We start from the raw sequence: 24,787 nt of genomic DNA on the forward strand, positions 1-24,787 counted from the left end.
TACATTTAATTAAGTTTCATTAAGTAGTAGAACCATTGTTCTACTACTCAAGAACGACATAACAGATTTGTTTTTGCTTTGTTGTATTGTAAAAATTTTAATTTAAATAACTTCCTGCGTAGAACAGATGTGAGTGGCTACTATAGGTACGTTATATGCAAATGGAATATAGAAGGGTATTTGCAGTAAAATAAAACAGCAATAAGAAAATAAATAATAATTTAATCTTAAACATATCACAATATCGTCTAACAATAATTTACCTTACTAACTAAGCTGTGTACTTTTTTCAATATCAAATGCTTCTGGTTATACAACACAATCTCAACCTCAGCAAATCCTAAAAAGTCATGTTTAAAAATATCATTCGGCTTATGAACTTATAATTCATATAATTAAGTACGTCTATACACCTAACTAATCTATGAACGCTAAACATTTACGATAAACAATTAGTTTATAACAAAATTATTGATGACTAAGTCGCTCTTTCCACATATGAAATTATGTAGCTGCTGCAGCTAATAAACTAAGCTAATCCAAGGCTTTTCTCTTCACTAGAAACTGAACGAGGATCAGCGATTTTTCCAGTAATCAATATAAGATTGTCCAAAGTGTCAATGACGTAAAAAATGAATGGATGCTCAACGGCAAAGAGACGAGGTGCTTTCTCTTCAAACAGTGGAAGGTTCTTCAGTGATTCTAATGTGTTGCTAGCTGTAAAATAAGTTAAAGTCTTAATTAGAACCTTTTTATAAAGCTCTGTGATCTGTCCGAGTTGTAATAAACAATAGAAAACAAATGGAGTTGTATTGGTAACGTTAAATAGTTACGAATTAAGGTTTTATTAGATTCCAGCATTGATGCATTCAGCATCTTTTCTGTAATTTATATCAAAAAGATGCTCCACAGATCGCAGTGCATCCAGCAGTTGAGTAAAAAAATATGTCAGATAATTCTATAGTTCTTAATAAAAAAGACTAGCGTATAAATATACTTTGCATCATAAATAACCTTAGTGAAGTATATGTCAAAGATAATTAAATATTGCTAAACGCAAAACAATTGTTGGACAGTAATTAAGTGTTGACAATTATTAACAAGAAGGATTAACATTTTACTATCGTAAACATGTTTATGTTAATCCCTCTAATTGCGTGATTATTAATCTTAATTAATTGTATTTGTTAATATAAGAACAACACTAATCCGTAAGGGAAAATTGATAAAAAGTGCAATGCATTATAACTACTTAGTCCAAAAATATATGAACACAACTATGACTATACTAAATATAAAAAATATCAATGATATTTGTTAGTTTTCCTATCACAGAAAATGGGGATGTCTCTTTTTAAAATAAAGGTGCTCATGTCAAAAATTACAAGAACTATGACCCTTTTATTACTTTAATCTATTATAGTATTATATTATCTTTGCTTTAATTATGCCTTACCGCTAAATAATGATGCCGAAGGTGCATTATCAACTCTGACAACAACGTTCTGCACGAGATCCCGAACGAAAATTCCATGATCAGACATTCCGTTTAATTCTGCTTCACGTCCGAAAATGCGGCTTACCCCAATCTAAAATTATAATAAAATGAAGGATTACTACGATTTTCATAGCTCTCATACAAAGTTACATGATATTTTAATTAGTATTTATTTTATAACGGGTCGTCTCACCTTGCTGATAAAGTTACTGTTAGCCAGTTTTGCTCACTTATACTTCCACACATTATTTCAATGATATTTTAACTGACAAATAAGCTACGTAGAAATTTAGAAGTTATGAAACTGGCTATAAATAAAATGGTCTTCCAGGTAATGTTAAATCACATTATTACAATACAATGAATTTTGATATTTTGTACCAACCTTAGCCAGAGAAGGAACAGATTTTGTAACGGTAGATGCGTAGAAAGACGGTAATGATACTTGTAATTCTTCTTCAATAAGACTTTCTTTGATGTCTGAAATGGTAACTGACGGCAAATCAGCGACGAGTCGTGTTAGACCATCTCGGCTTCTTGGCTTTAATATCAATAAAGCATATCTTCCACCCTGAAATGGTATGTAAAATGTTTAATCAGATACTGTTTTAAATTTGTAACAATTTGATAAATAAATTTTATTCAGAACACCACGATTTAAAAACATAACAAACATAATATTATACAGTTGATGATTTCAAAGCGATATTACTGCAATGTATCTCGATTTCCTAATGTATTTTTAAATAATTTACGATGTTTACAATACATTTAATGACTTCGCTTATTCAAAACGTACTTACATCATACGGTATAAGTAATGATTCACTGTCAAGCTCTGGTAACGATCCCGTCATGAACTTTCCACGAGTCTTCAACATGGGGATTTGTTTCTTTTCTGTTGAAGATTTGTAGAATAGACCAGGCTCGATTGTGTCGAAAGGCTTTTTCCAAGAGCCTCGGAAATACATCCCATTGAAAATAAGCATTATTGAATGGCATGCTGCAAAAAAATGGTAAGTTATAAAACACATAAGGTAACATATTAGCTTATTATTATCATTCTTTGAGTATTGTACATAAACGAACAAAACTGCATAACTTTATACATAATTAGTTAGTTACACATAAATTTATTGATATATATATAATAAGGTTTCATAAAACTTACATTCGTAATCATCTTTTCTATCCACGTTACTTACTGCGAAGCTGGAAGAAACGTCCTTTTCCAAGGTAAGCTTTCGCTCTTTTCTTATATGGTTTCTAGCTTCATCTGCAACCATTGTTTCTTCTTCGCTATCAAAATTGTCAGTAGCTGGTTCTGTTTTCACCAGTTTTATCTGTTCTTTTATGTTTTTGGCAGGCTTATAATTTACATTAGTCAAATTAATTTTATGTGGTTTATCATCATCGTTGTTTTCTTTTAGAGGTTCGGTAGCTTTAATATCCTTATTCTTTTCATTTTCAACTTTTGAGTCAGTGTTATAATCGTCATCATCATCATCTGGAATGTAATCTGTGTGTCTTTCTACAGATTTCACATCAGTCAGATAGTATTCCTCTAATATTTTTTTGTAATCATTATTGATGGAATAATTTTTGTAAACATAAAAATAGTTCTGAAGTTCTGGTTTGTTTTGTTCGAATTTATTGGTGTACTTCAATCTTTGCAGAATGTATCTATAAGTTGTTCGTATTAGTTTCTGATCATTGGGTAGATGAAGCGCTGTTATTATTTGTTCTTTAGTTTCCCCGCTTGCACCTTCGGCTAATATGGCTAGAATGGCCGAATAGCCAAGTGGAGAAAATGCGACGTCATTTTCACTGTCGATGTTGTCCTAGAACGTGAAAACATTATCATTACATTCATATCACCTTCACCATTTGGGATGGTTGTACAATTAAGTAACCGTACAAACAAATAGTTTAAAATTATAACTTAATAGAAAAAATTTACTTCGGTACAATAAATACTCCATTCAAATTCATAGTACCACGGTAAATAAGCTATGCTACATTTACTCAAAGGCATGGTACCAACCTGCAAAAGAGCAGTCGATATCAGATTTGTAGCCTCTCCAATGAAGCTGGTTTCCTGTGGCTGGTTTGATCTGCCGCGTCGCAGCCAACGCGCTTCACTTAGCCCAATGGCTAATATGAATACTGAAAAAATAAATTAATATCGTTATCGTACCTACATTATAAAAATTGACATAATATATATGCTACATAAAAGTTTTAAAATATCACCGTGAGGTGCTAAATCAATATTTCAGGTTGTTCTTTAAATTCAAAAGCATGGCTTTGTAGCATACTTGTACAATATCATACTTGTACAGAATAAACAAAGCATTATTTCAATTACATCTCCATTAACTTAACTATTACAAACTGATAACATCAATGTAACTGTGCTGTGATATCGATACAACTGGTTCTCGTGGAAGAGTATGTAGGTCGAGAATCTAGCGGTATTACTATCTAGACTTGTTATAATTAAAACCCATCGTTAACCTAGAAGAATGGATGTACCATCAAGTGACGTCAATATTATTATTATGAACTAGCTCGTCCTGGCTGTGCCCCGGTTGTTCCGGGATAAAAAATTAAAAACAATAGAAAATATAGCATATGTTACCAAGGAATAATACAGCTTTCTGTTAGTAAAATATTTTAGAAATCTGTAGTAGTTTTTTATTCAAATATTTAGAAACACAGGATATCTATAGCTATTAGTATAGATATGGATACGACATTAATACAATATAGGTAAATATAAAAATGAGAATTATATTACAAGATTGTGTGTAGAATAACAGTTACGTGTGCAATATGTAATGATAGAAACAAGGTGAACAAGTGAAATAAAATAGCTATGGAGACTTTACGGAGAATTAAAAACCTATTGTACCTACGTACCTATCTGCACTTGTGGTATAAGTCCCTTGCTAATAAAGTTTGGTACTTTTAAACAAATCACATTCTTCTTATGAACGAAAGACAACAGGAATTATTATGGACAGGTTTGCTCTTATTAAGATTTTGCTACAAGGAATGCCATACAACTATTGAGCTTTCTATTCAATTTCTCTAAAGGGAAATCTGCATTTAGTTTTCGCTGCCATTTAATTAATGTCGTTATTGTTGTAGAACATTGAATGACTGTAAGGGACAGTGTCCGTACCTACATCTCTTATAAAACTGAATTGTTCACACAGGAACCATAAACTAATATAAAGAACAGGATGCTTTCACTGCTAAGCAATTACATATTTACAACGGATACTTCCTGTACTAACGAGAAGTATGTGTTTAACCCTAGTTTAGTCTATTTACTTCATACTAATTATTGTTATGAGACTTCACAGCATTTTAGTACAGTTACCCAAGAGTTACCCCATCAACGAGTATCACCGTTAAAGTGCATACTGTGATGACTATGACGTTGTTGATAAGTACTATGTTATCGTGTTACAAAACATGTTACCATCACTGTAATATCACAAAGATTGTATTCTTCATATAGGTAATGTAAGAAATGATCTTGTTCAAAATGTACTGCTAAATATTAAAAAGATTTATATTAACTTTCAACGTTGACCGAATTCAAATATAAACTCAGGTATTGTTTTTGTCGTGACCTCATCCATTATTTATACCATGAGAAAAAATTACGATGAAATCATCTCTTTACCTCATGGAGGGTTATATTTTACATCGCAACGTTATTAATTATTATTAGCACTGTACGTTTTAAGGTTTCACGGTGTTCAGTGTGAAGAGAGAAATTTATGATATTAAAAAGTAGAGGTTATAGCCATATTAATCGAACGTTACTATAGTGGTAATGCAGCGTAATGTTGATGACAATGCACCGCGCCGCGGCCGGCCGCGCGGCGCACACTCGCGTCTTTGAATGCATTGCATTCGAGTCACGTTGGCATATTGTGGATACGCTCCGACAAATTACTTAGAAAGTAAGCGGATGTGTCTTATGAAATGTTTACAATTCAGACAATGGACTACCAAATATAGAATGATGGACTCACTACATATTGAGAAGATATTTAAATAATGTTCGTTAATGGTCAATAAATAATTAATTAACGAAAACAGAAATGAAACCTAATGACGTCGCGTCGTTCTCGTTTAAAATACTGATTGAAGGTATTAAAACGTTCAAATATATTTAAAGATGCCTTAAGGTATATAAATTAAATATTAGTTGAATAATTAAGGGGGAAATTATCATCATTGCTATTATGTTTCAGAATGAAATAAAACAAGCATCAATTGATTTTAATTTAGGTTTATATAATAAAAGCATAATTCTCCTTTGCCATTGTATCAAGTAAGATCAAAAAGGTCCATTCTAGTTAAGTGTTAAACGCGTAAACCACGGTACTATGCGGTGAACGCACTGCTCTGACCCTACTCTATTGTACTGCACCGAGGTACAGACAGCAAACAAATAGTATTTACTATTTAACACGTTCGCGGACAGAAACGACCACAGGCGTCTAGACAGCTAAAAGTGATACGACAGTACGTCTGTCGACGTATCAGTTTTTACTTGCATAAATTCAGTACGCCAAACGACGAGCGATTTTTCATACTATCATAAAGAACGGCATGTTGTACTGTCATCACAGGTATAATTACGACTTTTGTACTGTCACTGCATTATTTACAAAAATTCGTCAAAGGAAGGTACTTCCACGCATACATTCATATTTTTTTACCCCTCTCCCCGCGCACACTACGCCCGTGGGCGTCATGTTTGCATACGGTTAGTCGAGTACTGCGCCGCTGCGGTGATCCCACGTGCCGCGTGTGAATTGTTGTTTAGAAAGTGAGTATTTTGTTTCCAACGTAATTTAATTGTTTTACTCATACTGGATGTACTAATTCAAGTCTAGTTGCTTATGTAAACAGCATATTTATGTTGCTATTGTTTGTTGTGAACACGATTTTGTTGAACTAAATTTGTAACGAATATTTTTGCAAATGGCGTCTCGAAACTCGTTCGAAAAAGAACAAAAACGTCTTCAAGACCTGTTTGATGCAGCGTCTACCCCTGAATCGAGTCCATACCCATTTGCTGATGATGGTGACTATGAATCTGACGCTGAGTACTTACGACGTTTACGCCTATATCCGTTCTGTCATATCATATGGTTTTTTAACCATGTGTTGTAACACTACGCCCCTGGGCAATGTATGAAAAAAAGTAGTGTCTCAGTAGCTGCAACCTGTAAACCAGTACTGTCCGCGAACGTGTTAAGTATATCTTTTGCTTAGGCAATATTTATTTGAATGTAAGTCACTGCTTAATTCCTTAGAAATGCCAATCATTACTAATTGTAAAAATAAAGATGTGCATATTTTATACGCTTTTTTTCTTTTTAATTATAAAGAATATTGATTGGAAAACATTATTCTAATTAAAATTTACAACATAAAATGTTGTGTATTTTAAAATGCTCAAATTTTGTTTAAAAATTTGAATATCTTAACAAAACGAAAATTATTTATAAATGTAAAATAAACTGGAATAATATGTTAAATTTAAATACACGTTTTACCTACAAACATTTCTGAAAAAAAAAATGTGTGGTTTTATGAAACCACGGTAAAAGTGAAACTGTTCGAACGGTTCCGAACACTGCTTTGTGTAGCGCATGTCGCGTGACGGTCGGCTGCCGAGATACACGCGACATGCGCTACACAGACCAAAAAGTTTGAGACGATGTAATAAAAGTTTCACTTTAAAAACAATTTTAAAAAGGATTATATTTTGCCTACAGTACACAGCGCATACCGCCTGAGAAAGTAAACTTCCAGTGCAGTCGTTCGGACAATTATTTCTCTTGACTACAATTTGTAGCTCCGTAGTCTGTGTCCAGAGCGATTATACGTATAACAGCGATATAATATTATGAACTTATAGGTTTTCCACATACGTATTTTATGTCATTTATAGCACGTAATCTCAGATAATCAGATAAAAATACCATTTTTACTATAATTCTCTATGCCAGGCTTCATTCCGATCGCGCGATCCTATGATAATTTTTATGCATGAAATTGTAACTCATTCTTCTACTTATACAATTCTATGACTGTCCTACATTGCACTTCGCAAGCATTGGTAATCATTCTTATGTCTTAAAAAAACCTATATAAACGACTGACTATTTACCTACTTTAAATTTATAAACCAAAGAGTTTTATTATTTACTAACTTTTTACGTCATATAAAAAACAGAAAGCTCATGTTTATGTATGTCTATCATAACCGAGTAGGTACAATTAGTAATGATTACATGCATCTTGAATGATGCGGAACGTAATCAATAATTAATATTAAAATACGCATGTACAAAATGCTAAAAACATACTACTTCACGCACTATTCAGTTAAACATTTCCTAATCTTTTTGTTTCCCTTTCTTTAGGAAGTGTGTCGTCTTTACTTGATTTGAATAATATAACGGTTACAATAGGCAGGTGTGAACAGAACTATTGTTTGGACGATTCTATTTGTCACACTTAAACCATGAATGAACATGCAATGCTCACTCGAACATACGGTACTCGTTTTCTTTTATAACACTACAGTCGCTATGGTCTTATAAATATATAAGTGGCTGTGGCACGTATTTTCAAAACACAAATAAAAAAACAAATAAACATTTAAATAATACAGTGCTTAGCAAACCCTGTGTGTAGTGATTAACATAATATAATATGTAATTTGAACAAACAGGTAAAGTTTGTTATTAATTTTTTACCCTATTAAAAATAGTACTGTTTTTTTTTTTTTTTCGTTTATCATGGCAATAAGACTAAACTATTTGCCAGTGTCAAGTTTTAAAAGGTAGGGAAACAAAAATTTTTACAATTAAAATTTTACGCACGCGCATAATCAGAGAAGTAGCAATATATACAATTTGAAACACTAATCTACATATTATATTATATATAACACTAATCTATTAATTAAACTACACACACACACTACTACACTAAAAACTAAGCAATTCTATTTTAAAAATAAACATACTGCATTATCTTTATAGATAAAAAAAAAAAAAAAATGAAAAATATTTACAATTTTATATTATTTCGAGTGATAAATTTGTCAATGGCTTCAAAATATTTGACAGGATTGAGCAAGAGACAATTAATAGAAATAGGAAAGGGTACACCAAGTGATTCAAGAGATAAATACAAAGAGGAATGGTCATACAGTGGGCAAGCAAAAAATATGTGATTCAGGTTGCCCACATCTAGAGTACACTCACACATTTCATTATCTAATATGCCAATTTTAGTAAGATGGTGAGGGGTACAAACATGTCCAAGTCGCATACGAATGATTATACTTGTAGCTAATTTACTTCCCTTGGTTTTATTAAACCAAGGCTTCATTGGAATCCGTGGTTGAAGAGAATAGAAACGTTTTCCCTTTTGCATTCCGCTACTTTCCCAAAGTTTAGTCCAGGTATCATGGAGGTAAACTTTAGGAAGGTTACTAAGATCGTGGCAATAATTGATATATGGAAACATATCACCACTATCTATGGCATCTTTTGCTAAGGCATCTGCCTTTTCATTCCCTTTTATACCGGTGTGACTGGGTATCCATGCAAAAACTATTGTTAAATTTTTATTTTTACAAAGTGTTAATTTGTTTCTAATTTCAAAAATGAAAGGGTAAAATGGCTTATTATTAAATGGATATTTTTCAAGACTTTGTAAAGAACTTTTAGAATCAGTAAAAATAACAGTTCGTGATAACTTCGCTAATAATATATAATCAATTGCTTTCAAAATGCCCAAACATTCACCAGTAAATACTGATGCTTGAGGTGGTAATTTTATTTTTTGAATAATTTTGTATTGTGTATGATAAATGCCTATTCCAGTGCACCCAGACAAAGACGTCTTAGATGCATCAGTGAAAATGAGGTTCCAATCTTTCCATTCCTTATTTACTTCTGTATTAAAATTAAGATTGGCTAGAGGATCATTCTTGATGATTCCTATATCGCACTTAATGTCTGGATATGTTAACAAATTATCATAACTGTGACTAAACAATGATAAGCGTGGAGATCGATATATACGTGTTGTAATGGATGTGACTCTACGGAAACTTTCGATCAGACATGGAACTTTTTTAGAGCGCCAATACGTAGATGTTAATATATATTCATTCAAGTCCTTCAATTTATGAAATAAGGGATGGTTGGAAAATTGCAGCGCTCGGAAAAGAAATCTGTCGGATAAAAACTGTCGTCTTAGATGAAGCGGAGCGTCACAACACTCAACTTGAAGTGCGTTATTGGGACTAGATTTCATAGCTCCAACAACTATTCGAATTGCTTTCGCTTGAATCTTATCAAGTTTTCTGAAGGCACTAATGTTACCACCTTCCAACAAAAACATTCCGTAATCTAGACTACTTCTAATTAGAGCATTGTAAATTAATTTGAGACAAAAAGGATGTGCCCCCCACCACACGCCAGATAAGCACCTTATTATATTTAAAATACGCTCACATTTAGCTGATACAAAATCAATGTGAGGTATTCCTGTTAGTTTACTATCTAATGTTATTCCTAAAAATTTTGCTTCATTTTTAATGGGAAAAATACTACCGTTATAGCTTACATCTACTTGAGGCAAAGACCTCTTTCGAGAAAAAACTACAACAGAGCTTTTCTCTACTGACAAGTCAAGACCATTATCTTTAAGCCACATACTAAGTATGTTCAGATTGCTGTTTAAAGAATTGCATGCTTCTTCTAAGCTATTATTTACACTATACATAACAATATCATCGGCATATTGCAGAATTTTTACAGTATCATTCAGTGACTTTTCCAAATCATAAGTATAAATGTTATACAGCAGAGGACTAAGTACAGAACCTTGTGGAAGTCCTTTGTGAACCTTACGTGAAATGTTTTTTGATTCATTTAAATTTAAACATATAGTTCTGTCCACTAATGAGCTTATTATGAAATTGATTAGTATACAAGGAACATTTAATTTAAAAAGTTTTTGATTGAGGATAGATATAATAACATTATCATAGGCAGATGAAATATCAAGAAAAGTAGCCACTAAGTACTTGTTGTTCGAGAAGGCTAAACGTATGTCTGTCGTGAGAATGCCTATGCTGTCTATTGTACTTTTTGCTTTTCTAAAACCAAACTGACTGTTTGATAGGTAATCGTGATGCTCGATATGCCACTCTAAACGATTTTTCACCAAATGTTCTACTACCTTTAATAAAACGCATGACAAAGCTACCGGTCTATAGGATGAGTGCTCGTCAGCTGGTTTATTTGGTTTGAGTATAGGTATAATTTCTTGTGTCTTCCACTCGGACGGAATATTTCCAGAAAGCATTATATTATTTATTATGTCAAGATAGTATTGTAATGCACTGTCTCCAAGGTTTTTTAAGAAAGAATAAGGTATACCATCTAGGCCGGGGGTGGAATCCTTTACATTTGACAGTACTCCCTTCAATTCATATAGAGAAAAAAAGGAATCAATACGAAAGTAGTTGTGATCAAATGAAACAGAAGTCACGGGTAATATATTATTCTCTGGAACTGTATCGGGAGCTATATTTTGCATAAAATCATGAGCCAATGATTCTGGAAATCTATATGGTTGCTCAGCAAATGCTGACCTGAAGCGTTTTAATTTTTTCCACACTTCAGAGGGACAAGTATTCGGTGAAATGGATGTGCAAAAAGATTTCCACCCTTCTTGTTTTTTTCTCTTGAGTAGTGATCGTGTTGTCTTTATTGTAGCAATCAGATTATTGTAATTCTCCGTGGACATATTCCCAGCATATCTCTTTTCTTCCAGTTTTCGTTTCTTTATCGCTTCTGTACAATCCTTATCCCACCAAGGTGGAGAAGACATGAACGTGTTTAAGGTCGATTTAACAGGGAATAACTCCTCAGCAACTTGCAAAATCGTATTTGCCAACGCTTCCGAGCATTTTATTCCATTAGTGATATTTACATCAGGAAGTTTCCTTACTTCATTTTCAATTGTATTTTTATATTTGTCCCAATCTACATTTTGCAGTCTATATTTGAAACGTGAACTTTGTTTATAATTTTGATTATTTTTGAACGGCAAAGTAATTAAAATAGGGAAATGGTCACTACCAAACGTATACGGTAAGGGACTCCAGGATGAACATGAAGCCACATCCGATGTACAAATTGTTAGATCTACTGCACTCAAGTTCTCATTCATATGAGTGCGTCGTGTCGGCTCCCCTGAATTTATTACACATAAATTGTTATTGTCGATCAGATCTAGTAATTGTACTCCATTTGAATTCGATATACTACATCCCCAAGATTGGTGATGGCAATTAAAATCACCTAAGATAATATAGGGTTCTTCAAGTGTGGAAAAAATATGTTGTATATCATGCTTAATTAAATTCGAAAACTGAGGAATATAAATGGAAACAATGGAAATCGTATTATTAAGTCTTATTCCGACAATATTGAAACTTTTATCAGTATGTTGGAAAAGTGGTAATTTTTTGAAAGTAAGAGTATTTTTAACTAAAATTGCAACACCGCCGTATCCGTCAGTTCTATCATCCCTCAAACAAATGTAACCGGGAATACGAAAATTTAAATATGATTTTAGCCAGGTCTCGTTTAGTGAGATTACTAATGGATTATATTTATTAATGATATGAATTAATTCGGATTTTTTAGGAAGAATGCTCCTGCAATTCCAATGTACTAAGTTCGAAGCCATTGTTTTTTATTGTGTTATTAATAATTTTATTAAGTAAAGCAACGTTGGACGGTCTTAATGTCTTACCTTGTTGTAATAAATTGATTAAAGCGAGTATAATTTCCATTATAGCACCATTTTGAGTATCATTAGATGGAGATATCTTGAAGGCACACCCATTGTCAGGTGTAGGCATCTGACATTCTTTAATTAAAGCTTCATGAGCAGCTCTATCATAGCCTTGGCTACTTTTAGGTGGCGAACGTTGTTTTTTAAAAACAGTCTTTTTATGAGATGTATTTATATTTGTATTTTGTAAACTATGCTTTGGTGAGACTTGTAATGTTGAAGTGTTAAGCACTTCAGCATAAGGTTTTTTAACCTGTGGGTGTAATTTAAGTGCCTCTCCATATGACAAGTTCTTCTGAGCCATAGTAAGTTTAATTAGTTTTTGGCGATTATATTCAGGACAGTTTTTATTATTTGCAAAATGTAAACCAGAACACATTATACATGATGCACCATCCTCTTCAACATTGCAAGTTTCACCACTATGATCTTGCCCGCATTTATAGCAACGGGGCTTGGATCTGCAAATTGATTTTGTGTGACCATACCTACAGCAATTATAACACTGAATGGTTGGAAATATATATAGCTCTACCGGTAAAGAGTTATAACAAATAAATATTCTTGACGGGAGTGTTTGCCCATCAAAAGTTAATATTACAGATTGTGAAGGCTTCCATGTAACTGTACCATCAATAATAACTTTATAATTAATTCTGCGTACCTTTATTATAGAGCCACATCCATTAGGAACAACTATATTTTCTTTAATTTCTTCCGGAGACCATTCTGATGGAATGCCTCTTACTAAGCCTATCCGAGAAACATGGAAGGATGGTATTTTTGCTCTTAGATTGAATGTTTCTAAGGCTTTATTATTAATAAATGTGTTAGCATCATGAGCAGTTGAAAAAGCAACAACGCATCTATTCCTGCCTATTCTTTTGACACTACCTGCTACAATATTTTTAAAACTATTTTTTTTCAAAAAATTGCCAAATGTAATTGGATGCAAAGTAGAGCCATCACCGGGTGATGATTCACATCTTTGGACATGAACAACAAATGGATAAGAGTCATGTTCAGTATATATATTTCTGATTAAAGAATTAGACTGTAAATCAACTGAAATATTTTCCTTAGCTGATACAGAGTTGCTATTAGAGTTAACACTCTGGCGACCACTATCTAAATTTTCTAGGCTATTAATAGTATTCATATTTTTACCACGCTTCCTTTTTCTATTACCTTCTTGTTCCCAATCAAGTATATCTTTATCAAAATTATCATCATTGCTATATAGTGTTACATAGCTAGCGACGGAGGGACCAGGTCCCAGACCTGATCCCTCATTCAAGCGATCAGGAGGATCCTTCATAGATTTCTATGAAGGAGACTCAATTCAAATATATAATTTACATATGTACCTTGGTAACGCCAATATAATTAAAATAGTAAATGTAGAAATTAAACGTTTATTGTTTGTGGTGTGTTCCTTCATCCTTCCCTACATACGAGCACAACCAATCATCGCGTGGTCACTAACCACGTGACACGTCCAATAAGGCGTGAACGCGACGTTCGTGTCGCTGCAGTCAGTCGAGTTCGCTCCGTTCCTTCGCGAGGTTCGGGACTCGGCCACCGCCGGAGAGCTTCCACGAGGCTCTCTAGATCATCAGGCATTGTGCCCTTGTAACACCACCGGGGTATCCCGTGCCCCGGCCCTTGGTCGCGCTCACCGCCGCGTGTGTGTTTGTGTGGAGTGTGGGACTGGACGCCGTTCTTGCCCGCCGCGAGCTGGAGGACCCTGACCGCGTGGCGGCGCGTGTGTTCTGGACGCTACTCCCTCCGACGAGGTATGTGCCGTATGATCCTGTCTATCCCTCTTTGCTAACACCACGTAGATCTGAATACAGTCCACTTTCATATCGAGAATATATTTACGTATATTTTTATATTGGCGCGACCATTGAGTGGTCCTTCGAGCCGGATAGTAACCATTGTTGGTCCTTACGAACCGTACATTACCTGATGATTCCACCGCCCTTATTAGGATACTCATTGTGTAGGCCCTAATAAGCGATTTAGTAGTATCTTCAATGCGAAATACTATTTAATATACCGCATATAATAGAACGACAATGCGTCTTCTACTATTCATATAAAATATATTTTAAACCCGCCCTTATTAGGATACTCATTGTAGGCCCTAATAAGCGATTTAATAGTACATTCATTGTGAAATAACTATAATATACCGCATAGATCGACATTGCGTCATCTATTATTTTTTGCTTAAAATATATTTTATTCCGCCCGTAACATTAAGTTACGCGTATATTATTATTAAAATAGTTAATTAAAACTATATTCATATCGTTTATCCGCAGTTATAACGCTAAAATCATTATAAATCGAACATATTTCATCATATTTATTTATCCGCTACCCGCGCTCGAAATTTATAACGTTATCTAGGTCATTCCGCGATCCGGTGTTATAATCCGACCATATTGAAAATTCATACTCGGTTCATATTACGCTTGCGTCGCTGACCTACTTTATTTAGTCGTATTACTTGTTATTGTAACTTGTATTGTAACATTCTCTGTTTGAATATATACTTTTGTTATTAAAAATGCCGCCTAAGAAAATGACTAAGTTACCTGATAGTGACGCTTCGGATGTTAATGATTCGGAAGATATAAATGATTCGCAGTTATCCATGTTATTAGCTAAACGCGAAGTTATATTCGAAATGGTGCAACAAATGTATGATTTGTCTTTGAACATTCAAAACAACGCTGCGCTTATGGAAAGTTTCCTTGACGAGTCCGCGCAGGTAGAATCATTACGCGATGATTATAAACAGTGTTTAGACGAATACAATACTCGCTTATTATTATTAACACCTACCGCGAAACCTGATTATAAAAGCCTCGTTGCATTCGAGTCTTTATATAGCAGGATTAAAAGAATTAAATCGCAATATTCGCAACCAAGTCCGTCACACGGAGATATTAATAATTTGCATAAAAATAGGCCTAAATTGCCGCCTATCGAGTTGGTACCATTTTCGGGTGATATTCGCTCATTTCCGCTGTTTCTTTCGAATTTTGAATCAGTTGTTCATAACAATCCCGGCCTTACAGATGCCGAGCGTTTATATTATTTACTAGGTAAATTAACGGGGAAGGCCACAACTGTTATAGCTGGTATAACCCCCTCCGCTGAAAATTATAATTTAATATTACAAACTTTAAAAGATAAATATGATGATAAACGTATGTTGGTTTCCGCGTATTTAAATCAAATGTTTGATTTTAAACCTTTGCATTCTCCGTCCGCAACAAACTTTGATTTATTTACTGATAACTTTATTAGCGCAGTGCGCGCCTTACAAAATATAAAGTTAGATAATATTACAGATTTAATGATTGTTCATATCGCGTTGAAGAAGTTAGATTCAGATACTGTTCGCGCTTTCGAGACTAAGTTTGGTAGTGAAATGCCTACTTTTGATAACTTAGTTCAATTTATTCAAACTCGTGCGAAGGTATTAGAACGCATTCATCCTTCCACAAATTCGGGAATAAATAAACCGCCTCGAAAGTATAATAATTATAACCGCAGTTCAAATAATATCTCGTCTGCTCCGCCTAAGTATCAGTCTTACGTAACAACCGCTGATTCCGCATATAGTTGTCTTTGTACAAATATTACGCATCAACATTTATTTAAATGTTCAAGTTTTCACAAAATGAGTCCGCAGGAACGTTTGAAATACGTAAAGGATAGAAACGCGTGTATAAATTGTCTCAGTATTAAACATCGAGTTTCTAGTTGTTCGTCTAATTCTAATTGCCGCATTTGTAAATTAAAACATCATACGATGTTACATTTGAAACGCGAATCTTCCATTCCCGCGCCTGCGTCTCACCCCCCGCCGCGCAGCACACCGCCGTTGCCTGCGCCGTCCGCGTCGGGCGAGTGCGTCCGCTCCGACATTGCGCTATGTACCGCTAGCTATACAGCTGATACTGATAACGCATTTCAATGCAACGCGCCCGCGAATAAACAATGTACTATTTTATTATCAACCGCTGAAGTCGTATCTTATAATTGTAAAGGCGAACGGCTTGTTATTCGCGCGCTTTTAGATTCCGCTTCGCAAAGTCACTTCATTACGAATGAATGTTGTGAACGTTTAGGTATTAAACCGCAGAAAACCGAACGTACTATTATTAAGGGGTTCGGTGGTTCAGAAAAAATTATAAATAGTAATTCCGTAAATATAAAATTTTATTCGCGTCTTGACAACAACATATCTTTTAATATTTCACCGCTAGTTGTTGATCATGTTACGGATTTACTACCTACCGCTGTTATAGACACTTCTGTCTTATCGCATATTTCGCATTTACCGCTCGCAGATGAGAGTTTTGGTACGCCAAATAAAATCGATTTATTAATCGGTGCTTCTCTGTTCCCTCATCTGCTTCTCCCCGACGTAGTTCATGCATCTCGTGACTCGTCGGCGCCCGCTGCATTGCGCACGGTGTTAGGCTATGTAATAATGGGTTCAGTACCCACCATACCTAACATACATAAACCGCCCTTGACGTGTTGTCACGTTCAAGAGACCGCCGCTATTGACTCATTAGTCAGGCGTTTCTGGGAGCTCGAGGAGCTTCCTACCGCACCGCCCGTTCAACATCCCGATGATGTTGAATGTGAAGAATATTATAAATTAACTACAACCCGCGACCCCGTGAGTGGTAGATATATTGTTTCGCTTCCATTTAAGGATGATTTCTACACTCTCGGTGACTCATTTAATATTGCCCGCAAAACGTTTCATGTGCCTCGAAAGAAAGCTTCAAGCTTCACCTAAATTAAGGTTGGCATATGATGACGTCATAAAAGATTATCTAACGAAAAATTATATTTCACCCGCGCCTCCGTATGATCCGCGTGACCCTACACCTATTTATATTATACCGCATCACGCTGTTCTGCGCGAGGATAAATCGTCGACTAAGCTGCGCATGGTTTTAGATGCTAGCATGCCAACTTCTGGAAGCCAGCGTTCGTTGAATGACCTTCTGCATGTTGGGCCGAATTTACAAGGCAATTTGTTTACAATAATTTTAGGTTTTCGTCTCCACGCGATTGCCATGACCGCCGATTGCCGCCAACAGTTTCTGCAGATATTCGTGCGTGAGTTTGATCGTCGTTTTCAATGTTTTTTATATCGTTTCAGCCCGCAGGATCCGCTGCTTCTTTATCAATTTAATCGAGTTTGCTTCGGCATCAAGTCTAGTCCTTATCATGCACTGCGCACGGTAAGACAGCTCGTAGAAGATGACGGCGCGAAATATCCGCTCGCGAGTGGCATTGCGTCTTCCTCGTTGTATATGGATGATATCGCCTTCTCTATTCCCACGGAATGTGAAGCAGTTTCCGCGTCGCAGCAGCTCATCGATTTGTATAGGGGAGCTCAGTGGGATCTAGTTAAATGGAATAGTAATAGTAAAAATGTGTTAGATAATCTTCCCGCTTCGCACAAACTTTTACCCTCCGCGGTGGAGTTTGATAAGACCGTGCAACATAAATTACTTGGTCTGCATTGGTCTACTGTTCATAATTGTTTTTATTTTAAAATTACCGCTCCCGCCGATGTGATGTGCACTAAGCACTCCATCTTGTCAATTACCGCCCGTCTGTGGGACATGATGGGCTTCGTTGCTCCCACAGTCGTGTATAACATCCCATCAGATAATTTCTACCATATTTCTGGTATTGAAAATCCCGCTGACATTCTTTCGCGTGGCATTACGCCACAAAATCTCGTAACGCACCCTCTGTGGTTCCACGGACCCCAGTGGGCTCGTTCGGCCTCATCTGATTGGCCTCTTAGGAGTCTCGATGGTGAGTCTATTGTAGACATTCCCGAACGAAAATTATTAGCGCACACTGTGTGCCCGCCTATAAAGCATTGCGCTTTATACGATACCGCCCTTCGCGTCTCGTCGCGTCGTGTATTTTATATTTATAGGTTCCTTATATTATTACCCCGCCGCGGTGTTATGATGACCGTAGAGGAACCTAATTTCGCTGAGAATAAAATTATTCCCGCCCTGCAAAATAATTATTTTGCAGAGGAGTATTATAATATACTCTTTTATAAATTTTATTCGCAGGCTCTCAATCGCTTGAGGCCTTTTATTCGCAACAGACTTATCCTTATCGGACGTCTAAGCGATTCCGCCCTGGAATGTGCACATAAGCATCCAGTGATATCACCGCGCAATGATCACATAATTATCATGATCATTGATTATTATCATATTAAACATATGAATATCATAACGCATTTGTTTCGTGTTATTTTAATTACCGCGCTTTTATTAGCTTTACCCGCGCCGCAAGTCAAACCTGATCACGTCAGTTTGCTTGATAGGCATTCGCTACTGGACAAGTTAGTTCAGTCGTTTTGGAAACGTTGGAGAATGGAATGCTTACACGGTTTGCAGGTTAGGCAGAAATGGAATACGCCTTCGACACCTATTACTCCTGGAACGGTCGTGGTTGTAATAAATGATAATGCACCGCCCCTAACCTGGCCTTTAGCCGTCGTAGAGAAAGTACATCCTTCAAAGGACGACGTCGCGCGCGTTTGTACAGTTAGAACCGCCAAGGGAACTTACCTTCGCCCGGTCGTTCGTTTATGTCCGCTTCCAAGACAATAGTTATATCGCATTAATAATTAATATATTACCGCAGTTAGTTAAGTTTAATTTTAAGTTTTGCACCGCTTTCGTTTATAATTTCTTAGTTATAATACCGCCGTGACTTTAGGAATTTTTTATATCCCGCTCGCTTTACGCGATCCTAGAGTCATAGAATTTGTTAGTTGTAATACCGCCGTGACTTTAGGAATTTATATACCCCGCTCGCATTTCGCGATCCTAGAGTCATAGAATTTGTTAGTTATATTTCCGCCGTGACTTTTAGGATTTTTTATTATCCCGCTCGCATTTTGCGCTCCTAGAGCCATAGAACTTGTTATTTATATTACCGCCGTGGCTCTTAGGACTTTTATCAACCCGCGCGCATTATGCGATCCTAGAGTCATAGTTTTTCGCTGTATCTTATGATTGGTTTTAAATGGTGACCCATTTAGGGCGGGTGGATATGGTAACGCCAATATAATTAAAATAGTAAATGTAGAAATTAAACGTTTATTGTTTGTGGTGTGTTCCTTCATCCTTCCCTACATACGAGCACAACCAATCATCGCGTGGTCACTAACCACGTGACACGTCCAATAAGGCGTGAACGCGACGTTCGTGTCGCTGCAGTCAGTCGAGTTCGCTCCGTTCCTTCGCGAGGTTCGGGACTCGGCCACCGCCGGAGAGCTTCCACGAGGCTCTCTAGATCATCAGGCATTGTGCCCTTGTAACACCACCGGGGTATCCCGTGCCCCGGCCCTTGGTCGCGCTCACCGCCGCGTGTGTGTTTGTGTGGAGTGTGGGACTGGACGCCGTTCTTGCCCGCCGCGAGCTGGAGGACCCTGACCGCGTGGCGGCGCGTGTGTTCTGGACGCTACTCCCTCCGACGAGGTATGTGCCGTATGATCCTGTCTATCCCTCTTTGCTAACACCACGTAGATCTGAATACAGTCCACTTTCATATCGAGAATATATTTACGTATATTTTTATATTGGCGCGACCATACCATTACATAAAAAGTAATATTAACAATAAAACTTACCAATATAATATAAAACTATAACTATTTACACTAAATACTATAATATTTACAACAAATTACTCCTCTGATCATAAAATTAAGTTTAATTTAAAATTAAAATTTAAAACACGCTCCCGCCTCGTTCGAAGTTTCCCGCGCTTTTTTCAAAATAGTACTGTTTCAAAAACAAAATTTGTCTTAATTTTTTAAAACATCGCTTTAATTTTTTGTCATAGATTATCAAGGAACTATCAAGGAAATAACAAGGAAATAACATTTAAACACACAGACCTAAATTTTTTTGCAATTAATATTGATCGTATGTAACGTGAAATAACTCTATAAAATAAAACATATTTTTTAGGAAAAATAATCCCTGAAACTAACGAACTTGCACATGCATTACAAGGAAAAAATCAATTGTTACTCACGAAGGATTTTTTATTGAAATCACGTAAAGATGGCCGACATTAGTGCGCGCGAAACGGATATTTATAAACATGTCTGACATAACAATATTGAGATTATTTACTATAACTATAGCTACTAGTATAGTATTATATGTCTGTGGTATAGTACCTACTCTTTTCTGAAATATATTATGTAGAATATTTTCTGTATACAATAAAGAGCAATGAAAGTAGGTAAATGTATCGCTTTATAACAACGCAACGGCCCACCTCAAATGTATTTTATGTATTTCAACTACAATTATTACCTTAGTTACTTTAAAAAACATTACTTAGGTACACTTTATTTTATACTAGCTTACCGCCCGCAGCTTCGCCCGCTTTATCTAAAACCTGATAAACAATATACTAAAACCTTCCTCTTGAATTACTCTATCTATTTAAAAAATACAAAGGGACATAGGGACAGAGAAAGTGACTTTGTTTTATACTATGTAGTGATTTTAGATAACTATATACATATATTAGAGATATATGTATTTTAGAGAAGTTTTTTGTGACTGGCAAGATTTTTTTGTGTTAGTCGCAATAGGTACCTACCTTTTTTTAGATATCTAGGACATCTTCATCGCAAAATATTTAAGTATGTAGGTATGTATAGTCAATGTTTAAATCTGATCCTACACGTATAAGTATCTATCTATACCTACTTAATTACATATTTTAATGAGGTAAAGTTTCTGCTTTTGTATGTTTGTTACCTATAGGTAATCTCCGAAAATATGAAACGTTCATAAAAATTCTTTGAAGAACCAGAAAGCTATTCAGACATACAAATTTTCACTGGAAAATACTTTTCAACCCGGGCAAAGACCCAATAAAATAATACCTTTAGTTCACTGTAGGTTACATAATAATACTAATTAATAGCTACCTTATGAACTACCTTATAATACGTATCTATGTACAAGTATGTAATATCTTACCTAGTAAAAACCACTTCATTTCAGACCTGAAAAAAAATAAAAAGTATGTTTTAAAAACGTATGTACTTTATCTAAAATATATTAATTAATAAATAATACTTTATCTAAAATACCTTTTAAATATATTTTTTAACCGTGCGCACGAGGCTTAGCTAGGTACTGGTTATTACGTTTCAATATAATAATAATTTTAATAAACTACTAGCAGTGATATCATCTTTCTTATTTATTTAACTTTATTTCTTGGACACTAATCCTTGACCTTCATATATATATACCTAAGATATATACACGAGTAAACACACGTTTTTAGGGTTCCGTAGCCAAAATGGCAAAAACGGAACCCTTATAGTTTCGTCATGTCCGTCTGTCCGTCTGTCCGTCTGTCCGTCTGTCACAGCCGATTTACTCGGAAACTATAAGTACTACAGTGATGAAATTTGATGGGAATATGTGTTGTATGAACCGCTACAAAAATATGACACTAAATAGTAAAAAAAAGAATTGGGGGTGGGGCCCCCCATACATGTAACTGAGGGATGAAATTTTTTTTTTCGATGTACATACCCGTGTGGGGTATCAATGGAAAGGTCTTTTAAAATGATATAAAGTTTTCTAAAAAACATTTTTCTTAAAGTGAACGGTTTTTGAGATATCAGCTCTCAAAGTCGTAAAAAGTATGTCCCCCCCCCTCTATTTTTATAACTACGGGGTATAAAATTCTAAAAAAAATAGAGGTGATGCATGCTAATTAACTCTTTCAACGATTTTTGGTTTGATCAAAGTATCTCTTATAGTTTTTGAGATAGGTTGATTTAACTGTAATTTATTATATTTGCTGCTACGGAACCCTTTGTGCGCGAGCCCGACTCGCACTTGGCCGGTTTTTTTTAGATTATGACATCTCCGAAAATACTTAAATTCTTCTATTTTTGCAAACAGAATACCAGATAATTTTTCATATAATATAGATGTTCATAGCAACTGTATATTTGCATAAAAGTACTTAAATTTGTTAATAATATCATCAGTATATGTATATTTGTAAGCATATAAAAATAAATAATTAAAAAACCCTATTGAATGTTTCTGATAATCCTTAAACATGCGACCCAAAGCAAGTTTATATCTGCGACCACTAAAACACGTAAAGTTTGACCTTATCTTTGAATAAGGCAAGATTTGCATGTTTTTTTTCTTGCGCTATGTGGGACATCCAACACACAGATAATATAGAACACGTTTATTCGTATCGTTTTCGCAGTGAGGCATCAATTACAACAAACTTGACCTACATTACACAAGTGTTGTGGTCGAAAAAAATACTTACGTGCTGGCCGCAAAACAGATGCACAAATAAAAAATAAATGACAATTATAATTTTTTTTTTCAAAAAGCGCGGCAATACACGGCCGCGTATACGCTTTGCTCGATCGGGAATGACGTGCGCGGAAGCTATAGCACCTTACTTTATATCTACATTTAACAGTTAGGATTAAAAAACAATATAGTACTGGTGCCCCTTGAATAAACAGAATATACACATGTGTTAGGCATATAAATATTATACATTTTATAAAAAAATATATTTGTAATCGAGGTTTTACTATTTCCCTTAGATTTTCTCTTTGACGTCGCAGTAACCGCGGTAGAAACTCAAGGAAAATATCGCGTTATATTAAAAATTACACCATTTTCTTTTTCTTAACAGATAAGTACCTAATAAAAAAATTAAAAATCACAAATGAAATCCGAAAGCAAGCATTTTTATAGTCAAATAAATGAAATTATAAAATATTTTAAGCACCAAAAAAATATCTTCATAAATATAAAATTCTCGTGTCACAATGTTAGTCTGCATACCTACTCCTCCGAAACGGGTGGACCGATTCTCATGAAATTTTCTGTGCATATCGGGTAAGTCTGAGAATCGGCCAACATCTATTTTTCATATGTACCACGGGCGAAGCCGGGGCGGGCCGCTAGTATTAATAAATTATTGTGTTTATGATATGAATGCAACAATAAACGACCGATTACTCGAACTGATTTATAAAAGAGTAAAATAAATAAAATTCAAGATCAAGGATAAAGGGGAAAGTCGAGACATTAATCTTTCTCCATAGTGGTTTAAAGTAATTGAGCAGAATTGCGGGAATTAAAAGTTTTGCAAAAGCAAATGCATGAAGTTAAAGTATCCAGTGAATCTTAACCGGCATTAAATATACTTACTTAAAGTACATTGTACCTAATTATCGTTAATTCTCTAAAATATGGCCATTTATAAATAGCACCCTTACCTATATTACCTACATTTTAAAATTTCAATATTGCATCCCAATAAGCATTAGACTGTCTTCAATATTTACTTTATTTCAATAACTATTATTAGCAACGTAAACATTCGTATTTTAGTTTAAGATCCCCATTTGCAGGTAATTGCACCCGCAGGATATCGAATACGTGTGCATAAAATTTACCATTGGAATAAAATGTGTTAAAGGTCGTAAAATATTGTCATTTATGGTCCATTATCTTGGAAGCACAGATTATATTATACTATATTATTTTCTATATATTTGGTATACACGCTTCAAAGAAAGTTATGAAAATGACCATTTGAAGCAATGCTCATCAGCGCAAAGAAACAAATTACTATTAATAAATTGTAATATATATTTTCTTGCTTTTCTTGGTATTGATAAATCTTCACTTTGTGCACTCTGGTTGACGGTTTTACAATAGTTATTATGTGATTTAAAGACATGGAAGGTTGCAAAAGATAGAACTCCGTCAATCATAATAATCTATTTCCAAAACAATCTGCATAATTTTTTTGCGATAGCAATTACATAATATTATTCTCATCAATAGACTTTTGGATTGGAATCACAGCAGGATTTTCAATTCACTGCTATATACCAATAGGATAACTAAAAACACATGAAAACAGGTCAATATAGCATCGTAATGGGCCCTCTTCACAAGGGACAGGCGACAGCGTTGGGCGAGTTGAAGCAATCACGATAGTGTAGAGAGCCTAAATGACTATAATCGGGCGTCATTGTAGATGTTTATTCGTAATCGCCGTAAAGGCGGCGGATCATTTGTTGGGCCAACGCTGCCCATTGTGAAGAGAGCCCTAAAACTCAATCAGTGGCTGACGGTCGCGGTTGAGTATGGTCAAGTATGGTGTTCTTTTTTTATGGCAACATTCAATGTGGTTTTCAAAGCAAGCGCCATATTAGGTTGTTAATTATTTTTCTCTCGT

At 35.1% G+C, this 24,787-nt stretch overlaps 3 protein-coding genes across 3 annotated transcripts; 1 reads left to right on the forward strand and 2 right to left on the reverse strand.

Moving 5' to 3' along the window:
* Window positions 1-202: 202 nt before the first annotated feature.
* On the reverse strand, window positions 203-22,979 carry Spn100A (Serpin 100A). The gene is made up of 8 exons (XM_089708144.1): window positions 22,847-22,979; window positions 21,517-21,542; window positions 3,543-3,664; window positions 2,670-3,339; window positions 2,302-2,501; window positions 1,884-2,069; window positions 1,457-1,589; window positions 203-717 (listed from the first exon to the last, which is right to left on the reverse strand). Exons 2-8 carry the CDS (start codon window positions 21,533-21,535, stop codon window positions 530-532), a joined length of 1,518 nt encoding a protein of 505 aa, XP_089564270.1. The 5' UTR covers window positions 21,536-21,542; window positions 22,847-22,979; the 3' UTR covers window positions 203-529.
* On the reverse strand, window positions 12,270-13,742 carry LOC149479482 (uncharacterized). The gene has a single exon (XM_089708146.1). The coding sequence runs from the start codon at window positions 13,740-13,742 to the stop codon at window positions 12,270-12,272; it is 1,473 nt and encodes a 490-aa protein (XP_089564272.1).
* LOC149479483 (uncharacterized) lies at window positions 14,403-19,690 on the forward strand. Its single transcript, XM_089707717.1, has one exon. The coding sequence runs from the start codon at window positions 17,173-17,175 to the stop codon at window positions 19,114-19,116; it is 1,944 nt and encodes a 647-aa protein (XP_089563843.1). The 5' UTR covers window positions 14,403-17,172; the 3' UTR covers window positions 19,117-19,690.
* Window positions 22,980-24,787: the final 1,808 nt, after the last annotated feature.

Source organism: Colias philodice, chromosome 20 (assembly GCF_061535455.1).
Source record: "Colias philodice isolate Cphi_HAF_F1 chromosome 20, ilColPhil1 Martin Lab GWU primary, whole genome shotgun sequence".
Lineage (NCBI taxonomy): Eukaryota > Metazoa > Arthropoda > Insecta > Lepidoptera > Pieridae > Colias > Colias philodice.

What these genes read in the sequence shown, in the direction of transcription:
- LOC149479483 (XM_089707717.1), top strand. Translation starts at nt 17,173, where the DNA reads ATGATTTCTACACTCTCGGTGACTCATTTAATATTGCCCGCAAAACGT.
- Spn100A (XM_089708144.1), bottom strand. An exon ending in TAGAAAAGATGATTACGAAT is followed by an intron (nt 2,502 to 2,669) that starts GTAAGTTTTATG and finishes ATTTTTTTGCAG; the next exon opens with CATGCCATTCAATAATGCTT. An exon ending in TTCGGCATCATTATTTAGCG is followed by an intron (nt 718 to 1,456) that starts GTAAGGCATAAT and finishes CTTATTTTACAG; the next exon opens with CTAGCAACACATTAGAATCA.
- LOC149479482 (XM_089708146.1), bottom strand. Translation starts at nt 13,742, where the DNA reads ATGAAGGATCCTCCTGATCGCTTGAATGAGGGATCAGGTCTGGGACCT.